The 27,772-nt window shown below is 44.2% G+C and overlaps 1 protein-coding gene across 10 annotated transcripts; it reads left to right on the top strand.

The window, feature by feature from the left end:
- The first annotated feature begins 250 nt into the window (after window positions 1–250).
- On the top strand, window positions 251–27,551 carry GIT2 (GIT ArfGAP 2). Of its 10 annotated transcripts, XM_017814321.1 has the most exons (22): window positions 251–358; window positions 5,157–5,290; window positions 5,816–5,928; window positions 6,633–6,738; window positions 7,036–7,122; window positions 7,224–7,354; window positions 7,830–7,924; window positions 8,580–8,625; window positions 9,125–9,130; window positions 9,474–9,525; window positions 9,982–10,054; window positions 10,380–10,477; window positions 10,759–10,870; window positions 11,775–11,917; window positions 12,703–12,852; window positions 14,893–15,141; window positions 16,515–16,604; window positions 19,161–19,243; window positions 19,336–19,518; window positions 24,356–24,419; window positions 25,263–25,508; window positions 25,786–27,551. In XM_017814321.1, the coding sequence occupies exons 1-21, from the start codon at window positions 307–309 to the stop codon at window positions 25,473–25,475; spliced, it is 2,280 nt and encodes a 759-aa protein (XP_017669810.1). In that variant the 5' UTR covers window positions 251–306; the 3' UTR covers window positions 25,476–25,508; window positions 25,786–27,551. The 10 variants fall into 10 exon arrangements, with proteins under 10 accessions (XP_017669810.1, XP_017669819.1, XP_017669811.1 ...); XM_017814330.1 differs by lacking the exon at window positions 9,125–9,130 and adding an exon at window positions 21,051–21,176 and having other exon boundaries at window positions 25,263–27,551; XM_017814322.1 differs by having other exon boundaries at window positions 9,477–9,525; window positions 25,263–27,551.
- Window positions 27,552–27,772: the final 221 nt, after the last annotated feature.

The raw sequence follows: 27,772 nt of genomic DNA, 5'->3' as shown, positions 1-27,772 counted from the left end.
GGCGGGTGAGGGCAGGGCTTGCCGGAGAGCGGCCTCTCCCTCCAGGCTCCCGGAGCGCCGTCTCTCCCATCCTCCCGCCGGGAGGACGTGGCGGGAGCGCTCGGCGCTGCCGCGCTGAAACAGCGCTCGATCTGAGGCAGGTCCCTGCCAGGGGCTGACACTGCGGGCTGCCAGGAGTAAAGATGGCGGCGCGGGGCGCCGTGCGCCTGCGGCGCGGCGCCGGGTGAGGCGGTGCGCATGCGCGGTGCCGGCGCGGGGCTGGCGGGGCCCGTTACCGGCCCCGCTCCCGCTCCCGGCGGGGCCGCGATGGCGAAGCGCCTGAGGAGCAGCGAGGTGTGCGCCGACTGCAGCGCGCAGGGTGAGCACCGCGCCGGGCCCGGCGGCACCGCCCCTCCGAGCGCCGGGGGTGTCACCGCCCCCGTGAGGGGCCGCGATGGGATGGGTGGGAAGGGACCTCCGAGCTAATTCCGTCCCACTCCCTGCCACGGGCTGGGACACTTTCCTCGGAGCAGGTCGTTCCCAGCCCCGTCCTGCCTGGCCCTGGGCGCTCCAGGGGTGGGATGAATTCCGTGTTGGAGCGCCCGGGGGGCTGAAGGGGCAGAGCCCCGGGAACGTCCTGTGGTTATCCGGCTGGGCAGGGGGAGATTTGGGGCTCCCCAGCTCGGCAGGGATGAGGGCTGACAGAAGTACCCCTCGCAGACACGGCTGACAGGTTGGCAGTGTGTCGCTGGGAGGGACGGGGCTGTCCTGGGGAGCTGGGGAGGTGGGAGCCGGGCAGGGTTTGGGGACATTCCGCCCTTCCCGTGTTCCAGGGTCTGGGGGGGTTAAGCTGAGCCTTGTCCCACGGCCGGGGCTGGGTGTTGGTGTCCCAGACTGCCAGGGAAAGTGGTGCCGAGGGCTCTGACAGACGCGGGTCGGACGGGCTCAGAGCAGCGTCTGCTGTGTGTTGACACGTCTCTCACTGCAGATTGGTTTGGAGCTTATGGAGACAGATCTTGTCTTTAGAAAGGCAGTTCCATCTCCTGACCATCTGTAGTTCTGCTGCTCTTACATCTAAAACTGTCCTGGTTGATTTTTTTGCTTTTATCAGGTTGTCTTTTCTTCTCTGTAGTTTTTGCTGTTTGTGTTCTGAGCTGGTTCTTCCAATATAATTAATTAATTATGTATGTACTGAAATTAATTAAAATACTATAATATAGGTAACATTTGAACGGCCAGAAGAACAGATGTGGGACAGGGAAGAACAACTTGTATTAAATGTGACTTATGTTTAAAAAAAAAAGAATAGTAAAAATCCCAGTCTTCTTACAGAAGAAATTCTCCCTTGTGAGAGGGATGAGGCTGTGGCACAGGTTGCCCAGAGAAGCTGTGGCTGCCCTATCCCTGGAAGTGTCCAAGGCCAGGTTGGAGGAGGCCTGGAGCAACCTGGAATAGTGGAAGGTGTCCGTGCCCATGGCAGGGTGTGGGACTGGATGAGCTTTCAGGTCCCTTCGAGCCCAAACTAGTCTGGGATTCTGTGACTCTACTTGTATCTTCACAGAATTCTGTTTTTGCAGTAAACAGATCTGACATCTCTCACGCAAGTACTTGTCCCTATCACACAAGGCAGCCTATCTATGCTTTTAAACATCAGGGTGTTTTGACTCAGATAAAGCTCCGGGATTGTTTGTCTTCCTTAAGCTGGTCAGGGTATCAGAATCACTGTTGGGATAATCCTGTAACCCATCCCTTTATTGTGTCATGTTGTGACATTACAGCATTGTCTGGTATTTATTTATTTATTACAAATCTGCTGTCTGATCCATAGGTGTAACGAAACCTTAATTTAATCCTTTCTTAAATAAAATAAATCAAACTCTTCCTTTCCCTAAAGCAGAGGGGTTTGTCGGGGGGTCGGCTGTGTCAGGAGCCCTGGGGGCTGCACCAGGTCGGGTGTGCCTGACACCTGCATTAATTAGTGCTTCCCCTGGGACTTCCTCAATACTCCCTTTGTTTCTGTGGCAGAATGTGGAGAGGCTTCTGTTACACGAGCTGCTCTTACCGGAGCCCTTCTGGTGCACTTCCTATCCCAGGCAGGAGTTCACTCTCAGACCCACGGCTGGGCTTGTCTTCATCTCGCGCTTCCTGTTTTGAATCACCCTGCAGGTTCCTGAAAGTGCTTGGCCCTGGCTCTGCAGCCTCTCCCCTCTTGTCTTCTGTATCAGAACCAGTGTGGGCAGCAGGACCAGGGCAGGGATTGTCTCTCTGTGCTGGGCACTGCTGAGGCACCTCGAGTGCTGTGTCTGGTTCTGGCCCCTCAGGAGAAGGCATGGAGGGGCTGGAAGGGAACAAAGCTGGGGAACAGTCTGGAACGCCAGGAGTGGCTAAGGGAGCTGGGGGGGGCTCAGCCTGGAGAAAAGGAGGCTCAGGGGGGACCTTCTGGCTCTCTGCATCTCCCTGACAGGAGGGTGGAGCCGGGGGGGTCGGGCTCTGCTCCCAGGGAACAAGGGACAGAATGAGAGGAAACGGCCTCAAGCTGTGCTAGCGGAGGTTCATGTTGGAGATCAGAAGGAATTTCTTCATGGAAAGGGTGGTCAGGCGTTGGAAGGGGCTACCCAGGGAAGTGGTGGAGTTCCCATCCCTGGAGGTGTCCAAGGAACGACTGGACATGGCACTCAGTGCTCTGGGCTGGGGGACAAGGTGGGGATCAGTCACAGACTCGATGGTCTGGGGCATCTTTTCCAACCTAAATGATTCTGGGATTCTGTGTATTTTGGTACTGGCTTAAGCATATTCTGATCAAGTCCATAACTGGATCTCTCTTAAAAATGACTCAAATAATTTCCAGCACAGATGCTTCATTCCATTAAATTTAAACCCAAAATATCCATTTTCCCATAAACTGAGAGCACTTTCTGCTTCTTCAGCCTGCCTAATACCACATTCCTTCTCCCTTTCCCATCCCCATCTGTTCTTTGGAACAAGTAAATGGTGCTAAGCCAGGTATGGATTGACGTGAGGGGCCACAGATGCAGAAAACAGGCTGCAGTGCTTCACTTCCCCCTGCTTTTTGATCAGTGCTCTCCCCTGTGCACGACATCGAATCCATCCTGCTCTGCGTCCTTTGGGCTCCTGGAACCTTTGCAGGAGCAAAGAGCCTTCTCTTGGCCCACTGTGCTCAGCTGCTCAGTTTCCCTGCTGAATCCATCTGTTGTCTTTCCTTTTGTTTTCCTTTTACTGCATTTATTTGCATCCCACCATCTGCATTTCCAGCAGTGCCCTTTTTTGAGGGACTTTACCTAAACACAAACCCTTTCAGCAATGCGATTTCTCTTAGGTAAAATGTGCAAGCTGAAATTACAAGCCAAGCCTTGGCTTTTATTCTTCAGCAGAGTTTTTAAACCCCTTTTTCTGCTCTGAAATGACCAAATAGACAGTGGCTGATTTTATCGGGGTGAGTTGCTGTTGTTTGGAGCCAGTTGAGTTGGGTATTGGGGTGGATGTAAAGAAAACCCCCAACGCTGACTGTTGGTTGTGCAGTGAGTGATGCTCAGGAGCAGCCTGGGAGCAGTGACAGGAACAGGAAAGGGAAGGATCCCGAAGGATGTGATCTGTGTGTGATGAGCTGGGCTCTAACGAGAAGGGACCAGGCTCATTAATCTGGAAGGCTGCCTCAGTTTGTGTCCTTGGGTTACAACAGATACCTCTCACTTCCTTGCCATTTTTTTCCTTCTTGGAAGTGAAAGCTGTTAAAGTAATGGAATGATTTAACAAGGAGGTTGTATGCATGTTATTAATTTGTTTTTTTAAATTAAGTTAGGGTTTTCCTTAAAACATCTGCTTTAATTGGACTCTGGGCTGTGATGGTTATCGTGGGTGAATAGACTCCCATCCCTCGTGGCCCAGGGTCCAAACAGGTTTGCCTGCATTGCCTTCAGCACAGACATCAGCTCTGCTCAGAAACCACAGCTGTGATCAGATCTCATGTTCAAGGATTCAGCCAGTTTGTTGCATGGGTCAGAGAAGCCTTTTCCCTGATGCACCATTGCTCAGATGTGTTCTGACAGCACTCAGAAGGCCTCCCATCAGATACCAGGCTCACGTTGTACTCGGCCTGAGACTCATCTCTGCATTTGAAATTAAGATCTTTCCAAAATAAAAGAGAATTCCTTGATTTCCTTTTTTGTTCTCCTGCGATGTGCTAGGTCAGGAGCTCTGTCTGGCTGCTCGGTTGCCTGTTCCTGCAGGGTTCTGGCACGTTGAGTGTCACGTGTCACTGACAGAAGTTGGAGTTTCTTCTGGAGGCTGAGCTCTGAGCAGCCGAGGGACCTGTTTGGTGTCCTGTTGGGCATTTATTGTTTCAACCTGATCTACCATTCCTACTCGATTTTATGCTTTCTGATGTTTGAAGCTCCGTAATTGCTCATATATTTTATTTACTACTTCACCTCCCTTCAGTTGTCTTTCTGCGTTGCTCGTAAGATGATTCAGTTTGGATCTAACGAGAGATAAAGTTATTTTGCTTGACAGTTTTGGATATTACTGAGCCTTTGACTTGACATATGTGTACCTTTTTTTTTTTTTTAATTATGACACTCTTGAGTGTTTTTATTATTTAAAGTGGAAGTTGAAAGAACATTGCAATAATATAGAAGTGAAGACTGAGTAGTCAGGGAAAAAGCCTGACTACTGTTCCCACTTTGTGTGTATGGACTGGGTGTTTAAAAAAAAAAAAAACAATAAAGATTTTTGTGGCAGGTTTGGAGTTTTTTCCCAAAAATAAACCAACTGGAGTTCTTCCAAAGAATAGGTAGGTGCTGTTGTTAGGGATGTGGGACTCCATGAAATACCAAGTAAAGCACTTCAGGGTGGTGATAAATTCAGTGTCCTGTTATGCTTGGAAAGGAAACTCTTTTTGTAGGAAGAACTGCAAGCAGTGGGGTTTTCCCCAAGTTTCCACAGCGGATCTCCTTGCTATCCTGGGAATCCCACATCCCCCAGGAGAGCAAGGGCTGGTGTTTCCCATTTTCCCAACACCCAGAGCCCCTGGCTGTAGCATTTACAGGCTCACAGAGTGGCTAAGCAGGGAAGAAGGCAGAGCTCCTTGTTTTGGAGTCTGTGTTTGAAATATAAGGTCATGTTGCCTCCTGTGTTGTAATTAATGGGTTCTTTTCCAGATCCTTGCTGGGCATCCATAAACAGGGGGATTCTGATCTGTGACGAGTGCTGCAGTGTCCACCGGAGCCTGGGCCGCCACATCTCCCAAGTGAGGCACCTCAAACACACGCCGTGGCCTCCAACACTGCTGCAGGTAGGAAGGAAAGCTGTCTTCCTTGGTTAAAACTGGATATATTAAATTTTTTTATGTCATTAAACTGTTGTTTGAGGGGGGCTGGTCCTCTTAATCTTTCATTTTCTAAGTTAGTCTCCTCTTGTTTCTCTTGTTTTCTGTGATGGACCTCTAATACCAGACCACTGAAATCAGAATTGTCTCTGCCTTTTTAATTTGATACCTTTGCTTTGGAAGGTCACCTCAATTTTCTTTCACACTTCTTCAACAGATCTGCATCAGCCTAAATTTTCCATGTATAGCAAGATTTTCTTTTCAGTAGAACTGCTGTTGGGAAGAGAAGGGAATTTTAAGGAGCTTCTTATGACATTCCACATCATAACCTCCTCAGCACGTGCCCAGTTCTGATATCCCAGTAGGTTCTGGATGCTGGCACACAGAATGGGAATCTGTTGGCTTGATGTCTGCTTGGAAATAATTACAGATATTTGATTAGTGCAGCCAGCAGCACAATGTCAATGCCTGTGTGTGTATCCTGGGTTTCAGATGGTTGAAACGCTGTACAACAACGGTGCTAATTCCATCTGGGAACACTCTCTGCTGGACCCTGCCTCTGTCATGAGTGGACGGCGCAAGGCCAGCCCGCAGGACAAAGTGCAGTAAGTGGGAAATGGCGGAATTATTATTTTATAGGACTGTAATTATTTTATTCAGCAGTGACAGAGCAGCAAGGAATCCATAGGAACTTGTGTGTGTTTTGTTGCTGGAGGAGAACAAGACTAAATTAGTTATTGGTGCACCCATTATTATTTTTTCTTTACTTTTCAAGGATTAATTTTTAAAAATTTATTGCAAACATTCATTGCTTGAATTCCCTGAACTGTTGTCTCCTGACCTCTCACTTTAAATAGTGAATAGTCTTTGAATCAAAAGACTTTTAATTCTCATGCCACGTGCTTCAGTTATCTGAATGCTGCCAAAAAAACTGAGTTTGGCTGATGTATTAAGCAAAAATTGGGAAATTTCTGTCACTGATTATGGTGCTTCATTTTAAAATGTAAATAACTGCATATAGTAAGTATAGATCTATAGTTGGCATAATTTCTTTTAAGAAATACACACCACATGCTGTGGTCTGCAGATACTTTGATATTAGTAACAGAAGTTTGCTCTGCATAGTCAGACAATCAACACTGGGTTGTTTTTTAATGAAAATATTTTTCCACGTCTGACTTTGCCGCTGGCAAAGATCTGATTCCATCTTCGCTTGTGAATTTTCCTTTTTTTCTAGAGCATCTATATTCCTGTGAAAGCACTAATATTTCTTTCCTTTCCTTTCTGTTGCCTGGATTTCTGTTTGCAGTCCCAACAAAGCCGAGTTCATTAGAGCTAAGTATCAGATGTTAGCGTTTGTGCATCGCCTGCCGTGCCGGGAGGACGACAGTGTCACTGCCAAAGACCTCAGCAAGGTGAGGGGGCACCTGCAGAGACAGCACAGCAAACCTGACTCACTTCAGTTAGCTGCTTTTGATTCAACTACTGCAGTTTTTCTGCACTATTACATAAATAAATAGAGTTTAGCTTCACCCCGAAGCCACTTTTTTTTGGTAATATGTATGGATACTGGAGGTGATGGTTGAGAGGCATTAATTTAAGTTAATTGGAGAAGAACTCTTGCACACCACTTTCTGAAAGGATTGCTGAAAAGCAAATGGTGATTCACAGTTGTTGCTGTTGTATTAAATATAATCCTGCTTCTTTTCCAGCAACTCCATTCCAGTGTGAGGACAGGGAACCTGGAGACCTGTTTGCGACTGCTTTCCTTAGGAGCTCAAGCCAACTTCTTTCATCCTGTAGGAACACTTTTTTCATTGTTTTGTTAAACAATCAATTATAGCTCAATCTTCTGCTCAGGCCTGTTGATTAAGTAGATATTTTCCTTCATCCCTTGTAGGAGAAAGGAAACACCCCTCTCCATGTTGCTGCTAAGGCGGGACAGACTTTACAGGCAGAACTGTTAACGGTTTATGGTGCTGATCCTGGCACACAAGATTCCAATGGGAAAACTCCAGTTGACTATGCAAGGTAGAAGTCTGACATACATTACCTGATGTTCATAAATCATGTGAGGAACCTGCTTAGATACATTTCTGTCCTGAACATAATCTGAATGTTAAATGCTAATTATACTTCTTCCAGAAAGAGTGGATGCAATTAGAGTATAAATAGGCATTTTCATCATTTCATAGCTCGTGTTCTGGGTGCTTGAGACAGTTGTGATCCCAATGACACAGGCTGTGCTGTGCCAGGCTAGCAGCTCTCAGAAAAGGGATCTGAGGAGAAGAGTGTCTGCAAGCTCAGCCAGCTGAGTAGGCTCCAGGGGTGTGGAATAACTCGGGAATTGCTGTGGGAAAGGGCTGAACTGCACAGATGGGTTGGGGCGCACAGGGTGGAACCAGGTTGTGGGGCTGTGCTGGGTTGTTCTAAATCAATTTCTGTGACCATTTTTAATTCTGTGTGTCTCAATGACTGACTGATGTCCCCTCTGTGTGTGACCCAGGCAAGGGGGGCACCACGAGCTGGCAGAGCGGCTGGTGGAGATCCAGTACGAGCTCACAGACAGGTTGGCTTTTTATCTCTGTGGCAGGAAACCAGGTAAGCACAAGAAACTGCACTCTGAGGTCTGTTTAGTTATAGGACAGTTCAGACTGTGGTATATGATGTTTGTGTCAGAGTTAATGCACTTTTTATATCCATTTCAGATATTCTAGTATTTATATTCTGTATAAATTATACAGGGAGAACCAAAGAAAGTATAAGATGCAAGATTAGTGATGATGCATTTAAAATTCAGATAAAACTGTAGGGTTTTAAATATACCTAGATTAAAAATTAAGGTCCTTTCTCTTTTGCCACAAATGCATGTTCTATATATAAACTGTAGAAACTCTTCCAAGTCGTTTCTTGCAATTGAAATGCAAAAGCAGGGGAGTGTTAATTAAGTAGGTTCCCTCTGAACACAAGCACACTTACAAGTTTTTAGCCATTAGCTGCCATAAAGTCACCTATTTTAGAACTTAATATTCTTTTTTAATATGATTTTAATACAGTTAATAAGCTTTAAATTGAATCTTTGATAATACCAGGAAATTGTGGTAGGAGTCTTCTTTTAAGACTTGCTAACTCTGTGTAATTGGAAATTGAGTAATTGCATGCAAAATAAATTATTCTGTGTTTGCCTTTTCCTTATATTCTTGAAAATTATAGACCGGTACCAACCTATTAACGTGCAATTTGTTTTCAACTCTAGAGCACAAAAACGGGCAGCACTTTGTTATACCTCAGATGGCAGACAGGTAAGTTGCTGATTCCATGGAATGTTTGAAAACATCAAAATAAATTAAATGTAATCATTAGGGTTTTTTTTTTTCTTTCTGAACCACCTTTTAAGCCTGTTGCCATTCCAACTTATGATGTGTGCCTTTATTAATCTTGGAAGCTTTTTTTTCTAGAAAGAGTATTGTCATATAAACAAAATCAGAAAATTATAGAAGTTTGCTGTGTTTGTTAAAATGCAGGGGGAAGGTGAGACAATTCTATTCAGGAAACACACATGGGAATTCCTAAGAAACAGATTGTGTAATAATTTAAGGAACAATTGAGGTGGTTTCCTGATTTTTTAAAGTAACACTTACAAGAAAGCTGTGTTTTCCTCTGAAAATATTTTATACTTTTGATCATCTGAGTGTTTTTAAGTTTTGGTTGTGAATCAATGAAATAATATTTGTACCAAACATATCAAGTATTAATTACAAGTCCCTGTTTCTCTTTTCTTGCTGTGCAATTGGAAATAAGACGGCTGTAAGTAAACTACTGTCCAACCTACTGCTTGCAAAATTTCTATGAAGAGCTTTAATAAGATTAAAATTATATGGGTAAAAAATTGTGGGTATCCATATTCCAAAGGACTTTGGGGATTATTTTTATTTTTAAATTTAAGATTGTTGTGTTTGAAAGCTTCTGAGTACGCTAATTGTGATATTGTATTAGTAACATCAGTGTGTTAAAAGTGATACTAAAAATACTAAAATATTAAGGGGTTTCAAATAGAAGTGGCATTTTAATCCCTGAGTTATTGAAATGTAGAATTTGTGTTTAAGCCATGACATGCTGTAGATGTAATGATCACATCTTGTTTTCATAGCAGTCTGGATGTATCAGAACTGGCAAAAGCAGCCAAGAAGAAGCTTCAGTCTGTAAGTAAAACTCCTTTTCTAGACATGGCAAACTCCTCACTTCATCTTTCAGGCTTCCTAACACAAGGATCTCTTGAATCACCCACTGCAGGAACAGCTGGAAACACAAATATTTTGTGGGCCTTCGCTGTTCAGTTAATCCCAAATCTAAGGTGGTGTTTGGTACCTCATTCCCACAGTGGGTTTGCTTCACCCAAACACACGAGATCTTTCTGTGGTCAGATAGGAGAGAAAAATCCATTAACCGGTAAAGAAGTGTAGAACAGAATCGTTGTCTTTGTACCCAGAAACTGGGTGATCATCCAAGTCTGCTCCATGGATTTACCTCACTGGGCAGGCTGAGAAAGGAGCATTTCTATAAATTATATAGGCTGAAGAAAAGAGAGCAGAGTTGTGCTCTTACATTTTCTCTGTTTAATTTATTTTCAAGCTGTAATTATTCTCTTCCACCCTTAGCTAAGCAACCACTTATTTGAAGAACTTGCCATGGATGTGTATGATGAAGTTGACAGGAGGGAAACAGATGCAGGTGAGTGAGGCTCTCTGGAATGAAATAAGATGAATCCGAATTGTTACAGTACAAAAAAGATGCTAATCCAGCCACATGTTCTGTTGAAATGCTTCTGTATTCAGTAATTACTGCTGATGGGAGTTTCTTTGTCTTGCATTGTGTGAAGGGGATGTTAATTCAAAAAATGCTGTGTTTTTCACAGAGTAGGGAACCCTGGGGGAAAAAGCCTTCCTTTGAATTGATTGTGTTTGTGTTTGAAATTGTCTTTTATTCTTTGACAAGAAACACTGTCCAATAGTACAGGAAGGTTATTCCCTGTTTTTGTTTTTTCCCTCTGGAGCAGTTTGGCTTGCAACTCAGAATCACAGCACACTTGTGACAGAGACCACAGTGGTCCCTTTTCTTCCCGTAAATCCTGAATATTCCTCAACCAGGAATCAGGTATGAAATCTTCTTAATGCTGAAAAATAGTCTAATAGGCCAGGTAATTTAATAGGCCTAAGGAATATTGCTTTGCTATATTTCATTACTGTAGAAGAGTTACATCTACTTGGAAAGAGGTTAAAATAATTTACGTTTCCCTTTTAAGTCACACTTTTTGCAATAAATGTAATTGAATAGTCAACTCACTCTGAGTGTATAGTCTTAGTTTTTCTGGGAACTCTGCTGTTCATCTAACACAGGATGTACTTTTATTTTCCCTGCATTATTCTGTAATTTAGGGAAGACAGAAACTGGCTCGATTTAATGCCCATGAGTTTGCTACACTGGTCATAGATATTTTAAGTGATGCCAAACGAAGACAACAGGGGAATCCTCTCACTGGTTCCAAAGGTGAGTGAGCTTCTGTTGTCAGCTCCTCTGAAGGCGGTTCCTCAGTAGTTCAGTCATTCCCAGAACCCTTTCAGCAGTGCTGTGTCAATGGAGAGAGAGAGGGATTGTTTTTATAAATAGAAACTAACTTGTGGATATCAGGCTACTGACAACAGGCAGTAGGCCACCAAAATAATGCCCAAATATGGAAGATTAGTCTGTTAAACTTGGTATTTGTAACAAGAATCAAGGGGGATATGTGCAATTTAGGAACATTCTTTCGTGATGGTTGTGATTTTTATAATAATTTGATAATATTTTCTGGAATACTCCTGAACAGTGCAAGAGTGACACTTGTCTCGACTGGCATCTGGGATAATGGCAGGGGTTTAGATGTTGGAATTTCTGGCTGCTCCCTACATGCAGGACCTGGCTGTAATTTAGATCTTATTGCTAATTCACCTAACAAAAATGTTTATTTTCTGTATTTCTTGAGCATGACAGATAGCAAAGATCACAAATAGTTGTGTTAACAACAAGGCAGAGCCACAGTTCTAGCCATGATAGTATGAAATAACATTGGAGCACTGGTTCTCCCTCTGGAGAGAAAACACAAAAAAATCTTTTCTGACTTTTAATTTTTCCCTGTATTTTTCATTTGAATGCTGGCATCCATTTGTCCGGGGTAGTCTGTTGGGTTTTTTTAATATGTGTGAATTGCATTGAGCTGTTAAAAGCGTGATTCTCATCACTCATTTTAACTTGACTAAACACTTAGAAGAAATGAAGAGGCAAAACCATCAAACTAGTTTTGGACAGTGGTAATTCATACCTGCTAGGTGGATCTAAATTAATGTTTTAAAAGTGTGCACTTCCATTTCTTCTCCAAACTCCCTTGTATGTTTTTTAATGTGTTGATCTGCAGAAAATGTGGAACTGATACTCAAATCAATCAGCAATCAGCACAGCAGTGAGAGTCAGGACAACGACCAGCCTGATTATGACAGTGTTGCTTCAGATGAGGACACAGATCTGGAAACAAATGCAGCTAAATCAAACAGACAGAAGGTAGGCTTGAAATAGTGATACACACCCTGAATGTTATTCATAAAGGGAATCTGCAGTCAATCCTTCCCCCTGTGAAGGGATTTAACTTGCATAAATGATCAGAAAATGGATTTTTAAATTAATTTTCAAATTAATTTTGTAATCATGCCTCACTCTATGAATTTTCTAATAAGATTAAGTGTTGCGACTTGAGGAATTTTTACTGTAAAAAAAAATGCTTCTCTAGAAAAGTAATGTGTCTATCTGGAGATAAGATATTGAGACCTAATTGCACAGATGAAATAATTGCATGTACCAAAACATCCTCAATCAGTGATTCCATGATATTTCATGAAGGTACTGCTTCCTACTGAAGAAATATTTACAGCAGACCAACGTGAACAAGTGGTTTAAACCATTCCTGAAAATAATGCAGAGTGGTTGAAAAAGGGGCAGTAGGTCTATTAATTCTACTTTATTTTCCCCTGATGATATGCACACTGGATGTTTAGCAATCTATCTTTTATGACTTTCCAGTTCTTTATTGCATATTTTAAAAAATCCTTATGAAAACAGTATTTTGTCACTGAAATGCTGAGACAAATGTTTTTAGAGAAGCTAAGAGTTGATTGACAGCAGATTTCTTTTATAGTGGACTAAAATGATGCTAATTAATGGATCTTATTAATTTAACTTAAATTGAACTGTGATTCTTTTGAAGTAAATACATGAAAAGCTGTAGAAATGCCATTGTTTTGTTTCCTTCTTTCTCAATGGTTTAAGTATTTTTCTGTTCCTGTTCCTAGAGCCTGGATTCAGACTTGTCAGATGGACCAGTGACAGCCCAGGAATATATGCAAGTTAAAAATGCTTTGGTGGCTTCTGAGGTGAAGATTCAGCAGTTAATGAAAGTGAACATCAACCTGAGTGATGAGCTGAGGATCATGCAGAAAAAGGTAACAGGCACAACTCTGTAACCCCTCAGCTCTTGGGGTGTCTGAAGTTATTAGAATAAAACTGCTGGAGCTGAGGATGCAATCACCCAATATTGGGATAGTGAGAAAACTCATTTTAAAGAGCTGCTCTGGGGTCAGATATGACACTATAAATATTTATGTGCAACACATGCTTTGAATGTTGTTTTTTCTGGAGCTGATGCTGATCTGACCCAACAAACCATGATGATGATTTGACTTATGTCAAAACTTTGACATAAGTTTTCCAAGTAACAAGACAGTTTTTGCAAGTCTTGTGTGTTTTTATTGTCTTTAAACAACAAGGAAGTAGGTGCCATCTATATAATGTACTTCCAACTTTCCCAGTAAATATGTTGGCGGGTTTTTCCTGTTATTAAGCCTAGCTGGAATGAAGAGAAATTAAAATCCAACCTAGTTTGGCTGTACAGAATGGTCTGCAATGTGACAATACAGTATAAAGTTCTTGTATACCAGGAGGCCAAGATTTATTTGTTTGCCTGTGTTTGAATCCATGGGAAATAGCACCTATAGGACATAGTGATAAACTCAATTCCCACCTTAAACCTGCACTGTGGGTTTGTCTGGACAAAGGTAAAGTAGAGGTGTCTCATTTACAGCACAAGTTACTATGTGTAGATGGTCTGATACAAAGAGAAAACTGAGCATTTATGCTAAAATCCTGAATTAAAAGCTCAAAAATCTGAGTTTGGAAGCCAGACTTCTAATTCCTTATATAAACAAATCAAGAATTTGTTGTGTGCTTTGCAAATAGAGGCTTTTGTGGGGTTAAGGAGAATTTATATCTGTACTGAGTTCAGTCTGCTGCCTGACATGGTAGCTAGATAGGACTTCCTCAGATTAATCCCTTTAATTAGTGTTTAAAATCCTATTTTCCAAATAATTAAAATCCTGCAAGAGTGACATATAGAGAAAGTTTTTCAGGCTGTGCTTGTGCAGATGAACCTGCTGTTCTGGGCAGAGGTTGATGCTTTGGAGGGTGGTGAGACTGTTCAGCTCTTTGTACCTGAGGCCAAGCTAATTCAGCAGGTTGGAATATCCTTGTTTGTTAAGGGCCAACATTCTCTTCTGTTGTGTTCAGATCTGCTGGGATGGTGAATACTGGGGGATCTCACGGTGTTTCCTTGGTCTTTTAACAGCTTGTACTGGTTGAGCATTTCTCTTGCATCAACTGAATTAACTTTCCACTTATACTGAGTTTCTTTAATCAGATATAGTGTATTTAGGGTAAAAAAAAAGTCTTCAGAGCCTATAAATTAATGAGGCTTTAGTATATTTATGTGGTGTAGAAGGAGGGAAATCATTGCTGTGCTGCAGTGTTCTTTACTGAATCTTTTCTTTCTGATGTGTTAATATAGCAAACTTACTCCAAGTAACTCCACCGAATAAAACAGAATTGGTGCATTTTTACTGTCAGTCAAGTAATAATCAAAAGCTTTAAAATGCTTTCTTCTTGGCTTCTTAGAAAGCAGTAGCTGATGCTTAATATTCATAAGCTAAATTTTCTCCTTGCTTTGCAGAGCAAGCTCGAGTTCCTTTGTGCTGCCTCTGGTGTCTGTGCTGCAGTTCTGGCATTGTCACATTTCATGGGCCTTATGTTAAAGTCTGCTAAATTCTTGTATTGGCTGCTGAAATGGATCACTTTGCTTGGAAAACTGTTATATTGTCAATCCTTTCCCTCACAACCTCATTATATCCCACAATTCCTGTGCCAGTACGGCAGCCTGGAAAGAATGGATCGTGTGTTTTGAACTACAGCACCCAGTGTTAAGATCTAAATTAGCTTGCAGTGCTGGAAATCAGCACCTAAATATTTCCACATCTGGGACACAGATGTTTCTGTGCTTATACCAAGCAAGTCAAGTAGATTTTGAAAAAGAAATGAACCCCCAGCCACCAGTAACTGGATTTGGTATTAAAGCTGACAAGCGTGTATTGCATGGGCAGTTTGCTCTTGGCACTTGCTGTTAGGAAACAAACACTGCTAAACATTTCTTTCAGCTTCAAACGCTACAGAGTGAAAATACCAACCTCAGAAGACAGGCCACAACCAATATCTATCAGGTCCAAAGTGGTTCTGAGTACCCAGACCCCACCACCAATTCCTCCTTAAAGCGGCGCCCGTCGGCCCGGGGCAGCAGGCCCATGTCCATGTACGAGACTGGCTCGGGGCAGAAGCCCTACCTGCCCATGGGGGAGGTCACCTACCCAGAGGAAAACAGCCCAAGGCTGCAGCCCTTCCCTCCACACGTGAGTAAAACTGCTGCTGCTTCTGCATTTCTTCTCATGTTCAGCTTTCCTGGCTCTTCCAGCTCTGCTCGTTCACCGACGCTGCTCAGCTCTGCCTCAGAGAGGAAAAAACCAGAGGGAATAAGAACTGTGAGAATTGTTCATGTTTGCTGTATTAACATGTCTGCAGGAGCCTGATGGTTTGAAAAGTAGAAGCTATAGCAGTTCTGGAACATGTAAACTGGAGCTTTTGGCTTCTGCTCAGCTGTTTTTTTTAACCACAATATATATGCCAAATATCAAAATGCGACTGTTTGAAAATGAGGAAGGAAGGAAAGTAGTATTCAAAGAAGGCAGGTAAAATTCATGGATTTGTTCAGATATACAGACAGGTGCCAATTTGTGGAACTTCAGAACCACCTTGAAAAAGTAAAATTTAAGCTGAGTTTTCCTCAGAGCACCAGTTTCTTTCTCTGAGTTTGCAGCTGGAGGCTGGGGATGGTTTAGATCTGTCAGTCAGATTCTTCTGGTTTAGTATTTTCCTGTGTGATGTGCAAATAGTGGAGAGGGAGTTCCCTATTACTAAAGAAATTTTGTACTGAGGTGTTCACACTTTGCATAAGTGACCCAGCACACACCAGTGCATTTAATTAATGACTGCATTGAATTAACTAGTACAGTTAATTTTTTGTTGTTATCTTTTTAGGTTTCCCCATGGGCAGAAACACCGGACAGTATTTTTTTGACACATATTTAAAATTTGTGGATTTGTTACAGCATCTTTCCCTGTTGTTAGCACTGTCTTGTATTTCTTTCCAGTTGAATGATTAAGACCTTTAAAATATATTTTGAAGTTATGGCATGAGGGAGGGCAAACATTCCATGCACATTCCAAAAAGACAATTGAATGCACCAGGGAATCAGTGCAGAAATTTGTCTGCTGGGTTTTTCCCTGCCTCCAGTTAATTAATTTAAACTATGACATTTATATAATTTTGATTTATGTTGGCATGTTGATACAAAGGCAGTTCTGGCAGCAAGAAATGTCAAAATTCATCCGTGTGTGATACTGTTTGCAAAACATGACAGTGCCTTGTATAGGTCCTTTGGTCACTTGGTTTGAACATTGATTTGTTATGTGGAGTTAGTTAATTTGGCACTGTGGTGAATATATTTTGTTCTCTGTGGAATTTGGCACCTCTGGAGTGTCAATATTAGGGTGACATCAATTGTATTTTGAAAGAACTAAGTCCACTCAGGCTAAGCCGAACTCTCAAAATCATTCTTGCTTTGTCATCTCCATGGTTTTAAGAATGTTCCTTTATTTAAGTTAAGAGTTTATTTGTGTTTTGTTTGTGGTTTTTCCCGAGTGTTTTTCTCTTTCCCATTTTTAGATCGGGAGGAGTGCGTTTGTGACCTCCTCTTCATCTCTACCTTCCTTCCCCTCCACGCTTTCCTGGTCAAGGGATGAGAGCACACGAAGGGTTAAGTACCTTCCCACCTTTCCCCTGGAGGAGGTGACATCTCCCCAGAGCCAGATGCCTCTCTCTTCCCCCTCTCTCGCTGCCTGGCCTTCTGCATGGAGCAGAACTCATCCCTTCATTCCTTCTGCCACACGCTGTGGGCACTTGTCTCTCTCTAACTTCACAATCTCTGGCGTTTAACACCACACACAGTTCTCAGATCACTTGTTCAGCTGCACAACACCAGAAGACAAGTTGGTTGCTGCTTGGACAGTGATTTTCCAGGCGCTCGCTGATATTTCTAAGCCAATGTACAACTCTCCCTGCTGACTAAAAGCACTGCATGAGGCCTGGCTTCAAAGCTGCTTTTCCTGGGGGCTGCACTTTGCACCAATCCAGATGGGCCTGACTGACTGTTTGTCTTATGGATAACAAGTTTGGGGGTTTAGATGTTGAATGGCCATACTCTGACCTCTCCCTGCCAGGACACAGAACCTCCTTTTTAATTTCTTCTTCTCCCCATTTTATTTTGGCTGTACAGTGTTTGAACATATCAGTGCAGAAAATATTAGATTTGCAAGTAGGGATGGATGATAAAAATTTCAATCAAATATCCTGCTTGGTCAAAAGGAAATCTGGATTTGGCTCCAGCTGATAGCAGTGCTGTGTGGCACTAGAAGCTTACAGAGGGTTTGTTTTGGTTTTATTCTATGCTGATTCTATATTAGTGATTCCATAGTATCCTATTCTTTGTAATTCATTGTTGTGGTTTATTTTTCTGACCATATAATAGAGCTTTGCACTATTTGTATTGATGTCTCTACATCTGGGAGAGGGGAAAGGTTAGACCCTACATGTGATAGTTTCTTGTCTTCAAAATGTGTCACTTTTACAGTTGAGCTTTACCAGCTGTTCTAAGGAGTGTTCAAAAAATGCTGGTTTTTTTCCTTCGGTGCAGAGTAACTTTAAAGGGTCCATACTCCAGGTACTTCAGTGAGAATTGCTGGGTTTAACATTGGATGAGTGTTTAACAAACCTACTGGATCTCAACCAATGAAAACCAGTTCCTGGTCACATTTTTGCTCTGTTCTTGAGGTAGAAGTATTATTTTGTAAGCAGATTCCTAAGTGTATGGATCAGGGATGCAGGTTGGAGGTGTCCCTTGCAGTCTAACACTTGAGATTCCCTCCTCATGACTTCAGGGTTTCTGGAGAGCCCCAAGGCTGGTTGTTCAACAGGGTCTGTGGAGGACCCTGAGCTGCTGATCTCTGTGCAGAGTGACACTGGTGTGACATGTTTGCAAATGGACAAGCTGTAGTGGGAAGTTCTGATGGGCTGTGCAGTTTTTAAAAGCCTACAGTAGGTGGATGTGTGGTGATCCTGGGGCCTGGCTGCGGATTTGGCCTCCAAGCTCATTTTGGTATTCCATTCTTCATTCCACCTTCTCTCTGGGATCAGCCTCCCACTTTGCAATGGGCCTACAGTGCTCTGTCCAGTGTCCAGTCTCTGCTTCCCTGCATCCCTCCTTCCCTCGTTTCAGCTTCTACTTTGGAATTTGCCCTGCTCCCCTTTTGACACCGTTCTTCCATGGCCATCTGTTCCTGGTGGTTGGGCCTCCCACCCTTGTTGCATCCTGTGCTCTGCTCTGGGCCACATCTCTCACTTATTTGTCCTCCCAGCCTTGTATCAGTATCAAGCCTTTAGTGGCCTCAACTCCTCACATTTTGGCTCCCCACACCGTTTTGGGCTTTAGTCTGCAATGGACCTTATCTGTTCTTGTGTCAGCCTCCGAACTGTAATGGGCTCCAAGTCTCCTCCATTCTGTGCCCTTTGATTTTCCACCCACAGTTTGTCCTCCAGCCATCATCTGTCTCCTGTCTTTATTTTGACTTTCCCATTGCCACATCTTAACCCTCATTTTGGTCTTCCATTTTGCAGTGGGCTTCCCAGGGACAACCTCTGCTCTGGTGTCAGACCCCAGTGCTTGATTTGGCCTCTCTTCTGTCATGGCCTCCTTCACTTGGTTCAGCCTCACGCCCTGTGTGGGGCTTCAGTTCTTGTTTCACCCTCCCACGCCGGGTTTGATTTCCACTCTGTGTTCAGCCTCCCACGTGGGCTCTGGCCTCTGCTCTGCCATGGGCCTCCTGCTCTTGGTCTGGCCTCTTTCTCCCTGGGGTTCTGCCCCTCTCCAGTGGGCTCATGCTCACTGTTCAGGCTCCTGTTTCATGGTCCTGCCCTCTCCATGTGGCCTCTCCTCCTGATGGGATTCTCCCTGTGTGCCCTCAGGGCAATTTCAGTGGCAGGGGAAGGAGCTGTGTCTGTCTGTCTGTCCTGCCTCGCTGGGTGCCTGGCGCTCAGGCTGGTGCGGCTGTGCTGTGCTGGCAGTGCCCAGGGCCTCAGGTACAAGCTGCAGCAGGAGCCTGGCATGGGGTGAGGGGGCACAGCAGGCTCTGGGGACAGCAGCTGGTGCAGGAGCTGTTGTGCTGAGAGCAAGCCCACGTACATGGGAACAGCACTGGGCACAGCCCGGGGCTGCTCTTCCCTGCACAGGCTGAAATCAATCTGTGTTCCTTGCAGACCTCGAAGCTGGAGAAGCAGAGCAGCGTGTCCGAGAGTGACTATGACAACCCCACCACCCCTGTGGAGCTGGAGGAGCCAGGGTAGGTGCTGTGACACTGGGCTGACACCCAGCTCCATGTGTGCCCCCAGCCAGGCGTGTCCCCAGGCTGACCCCTGCCTCGTTCCCCTGCAGGTCGGGCAGGAAGGGCCGGCAGAGGAGCATTGTCTGGCAGGGGGAGGGATCCATCCCTGAGGACACAGACCCAGCCCCCAGCTCCAGTTTGCCCAGTACAGAAGATGTGATTCGGAAGACTGAGCAGATCACCAAGAACATTCAGGAGCTGCTGCGAGCGGCACAGGAGAACAAGCATGACAGGTAAGGGGTGAGTGCTGGAAGAGCTCTGCAGTTGGTGAGAAACAAGGAAAATTCTGGTGTTTTCACCTGTAGTACACAGGAAGGTGAAAAGTACAGCCCTTCCATTTCACACCTATAAAATGTGTAGGTCTGGTGTTTCCTGGTGTCCTAGTCCCTGCACCACAGGGTGAGTGGGAACGAGTGACCAGCCCCTTTGTGAGTGGTTCTGGCTGCAGTTCTGGTTGTCCTGCCCTGCCCTGGCCACTGCCCTTAACTTGTGCAGTTCTACTGCAAAATAAGTGTTGGTTTAGATAAAAATCAAATGTGTTACAAAGAACTTCCTGCAAGTTTCTCTGGGATCTTCACACTTCCGTGTCCGTAGGTAAGGACACCTCACACAAATTTGATAGTTACACCAGGGCTTGTTTTAGGAGAAAATTACAAAGGAGGGAGAAATTGCGTTTCTTCTGAGGTGTTAGTACAGATAATGTACCAACAAAAAGTATTTTGAACTGTTGGCTTTAGGCACAGCTGAGTAAGCGGGGCACTGACTCAGCACATCAGCTTGCAGCAGCTTCAGTTCCCTCAGGGAACTTCTGATCCACCTGAACAATTAATATCCAGCATAGCTGTGAGTGAGTAAAAGTGATATTGCCCTTGCTGATCATCAGGTGCTGCTCCCACATAGCTCTTCTAGAAGGCTGTAAATAAGAATTACATATTCCCAGGTGTTAATGCATTTTAGGGCTGGAACACTTTGGTCTGCATGAAGTCAGACCCTGCAGGCGGGCGGGTCCTGCTCTGCTCCAGCCCCTGTGCCCTCTGTGAGGAGCAGCAGTGGTTTGGATTGAGCCCTCACTTCCTGCCTCGCTCAGAGAAGTGCACAACAATGGGGCCACTTTGGTTCTGTGTTTTTTCCTCCTTGTACTTTTCTATTTTTAGAAGGGCCAGGGCGGCCTCTCCCCCTGACGCTGAATGGTGAGTTCTAATGTGCTTGTGCTGAGCTCAGTGCCCTTGGCCAGAACCTTTTCCACTGCAATCCCTTATTACTTGTTTCTCACAGAGAAGCAACAGTAAGAGAAGCTTTAAATGAGTTTAGTTTATGTGTATATCACAGTTTACGGTATTTGAATTTTTAAAAAATCATTGAAAGAAACAGTAGAACACACCTGGCTTTCACTGTTAAACTGATCAGATGTTTAAACAACCTGTTACGTTCATTTTTGTTCTCTTGTACCATGTGTGGAGTGGGGTGTTTGCCTGTACTTAGATGAGTGTCATCTTGCAAAACACTGAACTATGAAGCTGCTGATCTTTATTTTCCTGTTCCTTGGCATCCTTAACACAGGGGAATGCTTCCTTACCAAAATGAGTTACTGGGGATGTAATAATACATCCTCCAAGCTGGTGGTGGGAACGTTGTAGGGAAAAATCATGTGCTGTGTAGATAATTGGAGAGTAAAAAAATGATGCAAGAATATCATCTATTAATGAAACATGTTCTTCCTTTCTTTCCTCGCTCTCTCCCACCCCTTTTCCCATGCTCTGAGCAGACCCTTGGAGCGTGCGGGCACACTCCAGCTCAGACACAGCCTCGGCTGCTCCGGCACACGGCTCCCCTGGGCTGAGAGAGCTCCCCTGCAGCCTCTGACCATGCAGCAGCCCAGCCCTGCCTCTTGGTACTCTGGCCTCTGTCCCTGCCTCCCAGGCACAGTGTCCTTTCTCTTTCTCTCTGCTGCCTCTTTCTCTCCCACTCCATCTGCACAGGGGTCATGGAGGGCGATGCATGAAATGCTCTGGGTGATCAGGGACCTGCAGACCTGGGGCAGCACCTGCAGTGGCAGCTCCCAGTGTTGATTTGGTGGGGAACAGAATCACAGCCTGAACTGGAGCTGGCTCTGGTGTAAAGGATTCTCCTGTCTCTGTTCTGTTTGTTGTCCTTTGAGGTAAATTAAATTACAACAACTTGACTGGAACTGGATGATCATAGAACTATAGAATCACAGAATGCTTGGGGTTGGGAGGGACCTAGAGACCATCACATTCCAGCCCCTGCCACGGGCAAGGACACCTTCCACTATCCCAGGTTTCTCCAAGCCCCCTCCAACCTGGCCTTGGACACTTCCAGGGATGGGGCAGCCACAGCTTCTCTGGGCAACCTGTGCCAGCCCCTCACCACTGTCACAGGGAACAATTTCTTCCTTTAGGAATAAATCTTTGAGGTTTTATGTTCCCTTCCAACCCAAACGATTCTGTGATTTTATGAACTAACAGCACAACATGTGGTTGCTGCTTCTGTTGCACCATTGCAAAAGAAGCAGGAGTTTCACATCCCCACTTCGGAACATTCACACCTGATAGCTGAGTGTTTGTGCAGCTGGGGGTCAGATGAGATCATTTGTATCTCAAATCAGTGAAAAAATGTGTTTATATAGGATCTTCCAACCCGACCAAAATACTGTTTATAAGTGCCTCAAATAAAGGTGAAGTTTAAGTGAGACGCTCTTTAGAAGAACTTCTCAGGTTCAAACCCCAGCTGACAAATGTCAGGATTAGAGGAGGAGATGAACACAAGTTACTGGTAATGATGGATTCTTTTTCCAAGCTGTCACTACTTGAATATCTTCCCGATGTCTCACTGCAATGTGTGTAAACCCAACACACGTGTCAGAGTATTTCATGAGCTCACAGTGTGTGTTTAGGTGATAAACTAAAGCCATTTCTCCAGGACACTGCAGCTGACCTAGAGAACATACAATAAAACACATCATTAACCTGGGTCTTTCATTCAGGTTACTCTGAGGGCTTTCTCTGCCTTGTTAGCAAAAGGTTTAATCAGCAAAATTCCCTTTTATGAGGTGGGGTGCTGGTCAGGGAGCAGATTAATCATTAACAGCAGAATGGGAATGATGGTGAACTTGAAAGACCTCTCTCCACTTTTAGTTTGGAAGAACTCATGTGATTTGAGACATATGGAAATATGTCTTTTACAACAATTTTCCTGCATTGCCGAAATGACCCCAGTGTGTTGCTTCTCTCTCAGTGCATTTGCAAGTGACTGATTTTTGCACCTTTGGTGTTGCAAGATGACTGAATAAATAACAACTGGGGAGTGGGTTTTGGGGCTCTTTTTGCTTGAAAGGGCACTGACCTACCATAACCTACAAATGCTGAATAGTTTTCTTGAATGCTCTTACGTAGTGATTTTTGAGATTCTCATGTTTAAGACTGAATCATGTGAACTATCTTATGCTAAAACTGAGTCTTTGAAGCATAAAAACGAGTCTTTTGAAATTAGACTTGTGACAGAGCACACTAACACTTCACTATTTACCATAAGTTTCACAGCAGTTTATGGTAAATAGTTTTAAGATCTATTTTGAACAGACCAAATTTCATTTGGTGTATAAATCAGAAGGAAAATCTGCGAGGACCTGTCTTTGCTTTATGAGCTAAGTCACCAGAATTACAAAATATTTAGCCTTAAACTTACATGTGGTGAAAGCAGTTGGTAGTTTGGGGATGCATGTGTGTGCAAACTGCTGTGTGAGAATTGTGTGTTGTTTGTTTACTGTGTATTAATTAATCTAAGAAGGCATCTTGGTGTTCTGAAATTGCCTTCATGTGATGTTTTACCTTTAGTTAAACTTCACCCAAAAAGCCAGGTTGGAATTCCATATGGGAAGTTGGGCACAGCCCATCACAGTAGAGGTCTGGCCTTTCCATCTGGAAAATGAGAAAGGGAAAATACCTGCATGGTGCTGCATTCCTGGCTTCACCTGGTCATGAACACAGGAGTGGAAATAAACTTACTCAGGTCCCACATACAAAGTGATTTTTATTTTTTCTATCTGCTTTTAGTTGTCAAGACTGCAAAAAAATTTGCCTTTTTTTTCCCCCAAAGCACCTCTGTATCACCAGATTTTGTTTAAATATTTGCAAGCTGCAGAATCTCACTTTACTTTGTGCCTGACTGACATGAACCGGTTTGGTTGGGCATGGTGTCCTGCACACAGCAGTAATCCACCAAACAGTGAGCTGAGCCACTCTCTGTACACTTTGGAGATGAATTCCAGTATCTGAACTGTTGGGCAGGGGGGTGGGTTTAAGAAATGTGAGTATGAATTAATGTGCAGTTAATGAACTGTTGCAGCAAGTCCAGAGGAGGCCATGAGGTTGGTAAGAGGACTGCAGCACTTTCCCTATGGAGACAGGCTGGGAGAGTTGGGACTGTTCAGCCTGGAGAAGGGAGGGTTGTGTGGAGACCTCAGAGCACCTTCCAGTGTCTGAAGGGGCTCCAGGAGAGCTGGAGAGGGACTGTTCGTCAGGAACTGCAGTGACAGGACAAGGGGGAATGGGTTCAGACTGACAGAGGGGAAATTTGGGTGAGATATACAGAGGAAATTCTTCCCTGTGAGGGTGGTGAGGCACTGGCACAAGTTGCCCACAGAAGCTGTGGCTGCCCCATCCCTGGAAGTGTCCAAGGTCAGGTTGGATGGGAGCAATCTGGTCTAGTGGAAGATGTCCCTGCCCATGGCAGGGGGTGGGACTGGATGGGCTTTCAGGTCCTTTCCAACCCAAACCAGTCTGTGATTCTGTAATATTCAGACACATTTCCATAATTGCATACAAATGGAGACTTTCCTGACAACAGTTGGTATAACAGGTGTGAACAGTTATTGCCTCAAACCCACTCTGAAGAACGATGAAAATTTAAGAAATAATTTTGCACTGTTGGTTAAGTTCTTGCTTTTTCTGAAGTTACATAGTTGTTTTTAGAGTAATAGCCACTGACTAGTGAACTGGAAGAGGAAGGAGAGTCTCTGCATAATGAATAACCCAGTGCATCTCTTTGCAGCTATATACCGTGCTCCGAGAGAATACATGTGGCAGTAACAGAAATGGCAGCTCTGTTCCCAAAAGTAAGTACCTGCCAGCATCAAAATGGTTTTGGCCTTATTCCCCATGTGTAGATTTCCCTTCATAATAAAAACCAAAAGCCAGAGGAAGGGAGAAATTATGAGATGTTTTACACGTTGCACCTCTGCATTTATTAACATGGCAACTGGGAAGGGCTAAAGTGTGAATCCAGGCCTCTAATTGTACTCTTGAACTTAAAATTCTTAAGAATTGCACGTAGTTCCTCCAAAACTGGAGGCTACTTGGATCTAGCTTGAGGAATCGTGTGGTTATATGGGAATTTCACTAGACTCATCACCCTCTTTTCCATCTGAGTGCTGGTGCCTGGATTTCTTACTTGCAGGCATGTTTAGATCTGTTACCCATCCACCAGAGTGATCTGTTTGTTCACAGCAAATTTAGGGAGAGACATCTCCATGACTGAGTTCTTGTGAACTTACTTACCTTTCTAAACTTACCTTACTACCTAAACTTACCTACCTTTTTAAAACTGCCAGCAAAGATCTAAGGCTGTTGTGCCCGTCTGCACTGATCGTCCTGGACACGCCGTCCCCTCCTGCCAGCCAGGACATGGGCTGGGAGCAGGAAACAGGCACCAGAAAATGTGTATGAGTAACTTCCTACGGGAGAGTGAAGCAGCATTCCCTGTGCACTGCCTGGCAGGGGCTTGAAATCTCCCTGAGATGAGAGGAGAAATTGCGTCTCCTGCCGCGCGGAGAGGCCTGTGCAGAAGGACAGGGCCTGGCAGCAGATGTCCCCCATCAAAGAGCCCTTGTGAGCACTCCCAGCTGCTGAAAAGGGTTTTTGTTGTTCTGCCTAGTTCAGCTTCTGCTTTCCCTCCCCAGAAGCCCAAGTCGGAGCTGGTGAGGACGTCCTTGCGCCTGCTGACCTCCAGTGCCTACCGGCTGCAGTCGGAGTGCAGGAAGGCCCTTCCCGTGGAGAGCAGCCCCAGCACGGACATCCAGCTGGTCACACAGCAGGTCATCCAGTGCGCCTACGACATCGCCAAGGCTGCCAAGCAGCTCGTCACCATCACAACCAAAGAGAACAACAACTGAGTCACTCGGGGCTTTTTAGGCTTGTTTTTTAAAGGTTGGATTTCGACACCTAGGTGTGGGACTATTCGAATTTTTACGAGGAAAAACTTAAAGGGGCAAGAAACTTTTTTTTTTTTTTTTAAACTCAGTATTATTTTTGCATGTTTTCTAACAATCTTATGATTAATTTAACCCACTGCCTTATTTTGTGCCTGTGTTGCCAGTGTAGTTATGGATAATAGCATGTTGCAAATAGCTGTCGAGCCAATACCACGTCCCAGTGCTGTCTCGAGCTCTTGTAGATGTTTCCTTGGGGCCACGTTCTGCTTTCAGATCCTGCTTGTGGGACTCCTCTGGAACCACCTGCACGGATGGGAGGGCAGTGTCTGCCTCGCTCCGTCCATCCTGGAGCCTCACCTGCCAGGATCCCTCTGGATGAGGCTCTGAAGGCTCCGGGACCCTCACTGCCAACCAGCAGGAAGGAGGTTTGTCGTCCTGGTAACGGGGTACAAGCCGAATATTCTCTCTTCCCATATCAACTGTTGTGCAATATGTTTTTAGTCTGCTAAACCAATAGTAGTTGTGGGCATCCAAGCTTGTTACGTGTAACTCTACAAGGTCTTTGTCACTTTATCTGTTTTGGAAGGAATTTGAAACTTAATAGTTATTTCTTTTAGTTGTCACTATGCCATTAATATATATGTTTGATGTTACTTTTAGGGCATTAGTGGTTAAAATATTATCCTTTGTTTCTGAGTTAGTAATTCTTTCTTAAGTTTCCTACAGAATTTTCCTGTCATCTTCAAGGCACCGTCTTGTTTGCAGCAGCCTTGCTCAGTAACTCCACATCCAATTTCACTAAAGGTTTCTGTGCTAATTAACAAAAAAAGGAAGTTAGAAGAGTGCCAGTGCAAAAGCAGCTGTGTCTGCCATGGTATATAACCTCTGTACCTCAACATATCCAAATGTGAAAAGATTTCTTATATCTCCGAAGTTTTTTATGCAAATCTGTCAAAATTTGACAACTTACTGAGTAACCCCTGCCTGGCCCAAGGGTGGGTGGGTCCCCAGTGGCCACGTGTGCTCCAGGTTTCTTCATTCTTAACAGTTCACAAAATTGTGTCAGTCCATAATTTTAAAAATGAGACATTTTGGGAATCTGAATTTCAGGTGGGAGAGGAAATCACTAATTTTTGCTCTGCCTGTGTCCCGTTTGGAATTGTGTTGTTACTGCCCAGGAGCTGCAGCAGGGGTTGGTTCCTTTTTAAATTATGGTGTGTTTGCATGGATATCCAAACACAAGTGCCATAACACTGCTGGATTCCTGATGCTGTAACTGGCTTCCAGAGTCTGAGGGAGGAAGGAATGGAGAGAGGAGATGACAACTCAGTAAATTAATGTTCTTCACTGTGGGGTTTTATTTCCTTTCTGCCCTTCTGACTCCCAGAAGCATCTGTAGCCTGATGGGAACAGAGGCAGGCTGAGATTAGAACTGCAAAAGACCTTTTTGAAACCTCCTTCAAAATCATGCTCCTGGCATTTAAATAGTGAGAATCTTCTAGGAACTTAAATTGGAATCACTGAAAGGCAGCAGCTGGTCTTTTTCAGTGTCTCAGGACACTTCTGTGTGCTGTTCTTTAACATATCTTACCTGCTTTCCAAAGCAGGGTGGCACTGAGTTATGGTGTTATTTATCTCTTATTTAAACCTGCCTTTGATCCAAACCCAAGGGACACTTTGGTAACTGCCAGCCCTTGCTCCAGCTATGCTGAAATCAGAGGGGTTCAAACCCAGCGGGAGAACCCACGAGCAGCAAGTTCATTAACCCTCCCATCACACAGCACTGCAGTCACAAAGTTTATAGCACCTGAAACAACAAAGGTGTTTTTTTTTCTTTTATTACTAGATCTCCTCTTGTTCCCCTGTAAACAAACTTGCTCTTCCTTTACAAAATGCTGCAGAGGAAAGGAAAAGCTTTTTTGCCTTTTTTAAATCCTTGTATTTATCAGTGTCATTCTGTCTGTACAATATTTTGACCTAATCTTTTGTTTACAGTATTACTATAAAATGCTAAAACCCTTTCGGTGTGTGAAATAATTTGGGCTTATTTGACTGCTGCTTCTGGAAAGATCTTGGAAAAGGTTTCTCTAGTTGAGTAAAGTGCTGGAGTGCCTTCCATCTTTGTCACAGCCCTTTATCAGCTCCTTGTGCTGTGACAGGACTGATTTCAAGGTGCAGTTGCCAATGATAACAGCAAGAAATCAAGTGCAATAATCAACTCAGTCTCCCCTCCTATTGTTTCAGTAGTTTGCTCATGA

The sequence above is a fragment of the Lepidothrix coronata genome, unplaced genomic scaffold, assembly GCF_001604755.1.
Source record: "Lepidothrix coronata isolate B3197 unplaced genomic scaffold, Lepidothrix_coronata-1.0 Scaffold44, whole genome shotgun sequence".
Classification (NCBI taxonomy): Eukaryota; Metazoa; Chordata; class Aves; order Passeriformes; family Pipridae; genus Lepidothrix; species Lepidothrix coronata.
This window is presented reverse-complemented; position numbering and strand designations above follow the sequence as displayed.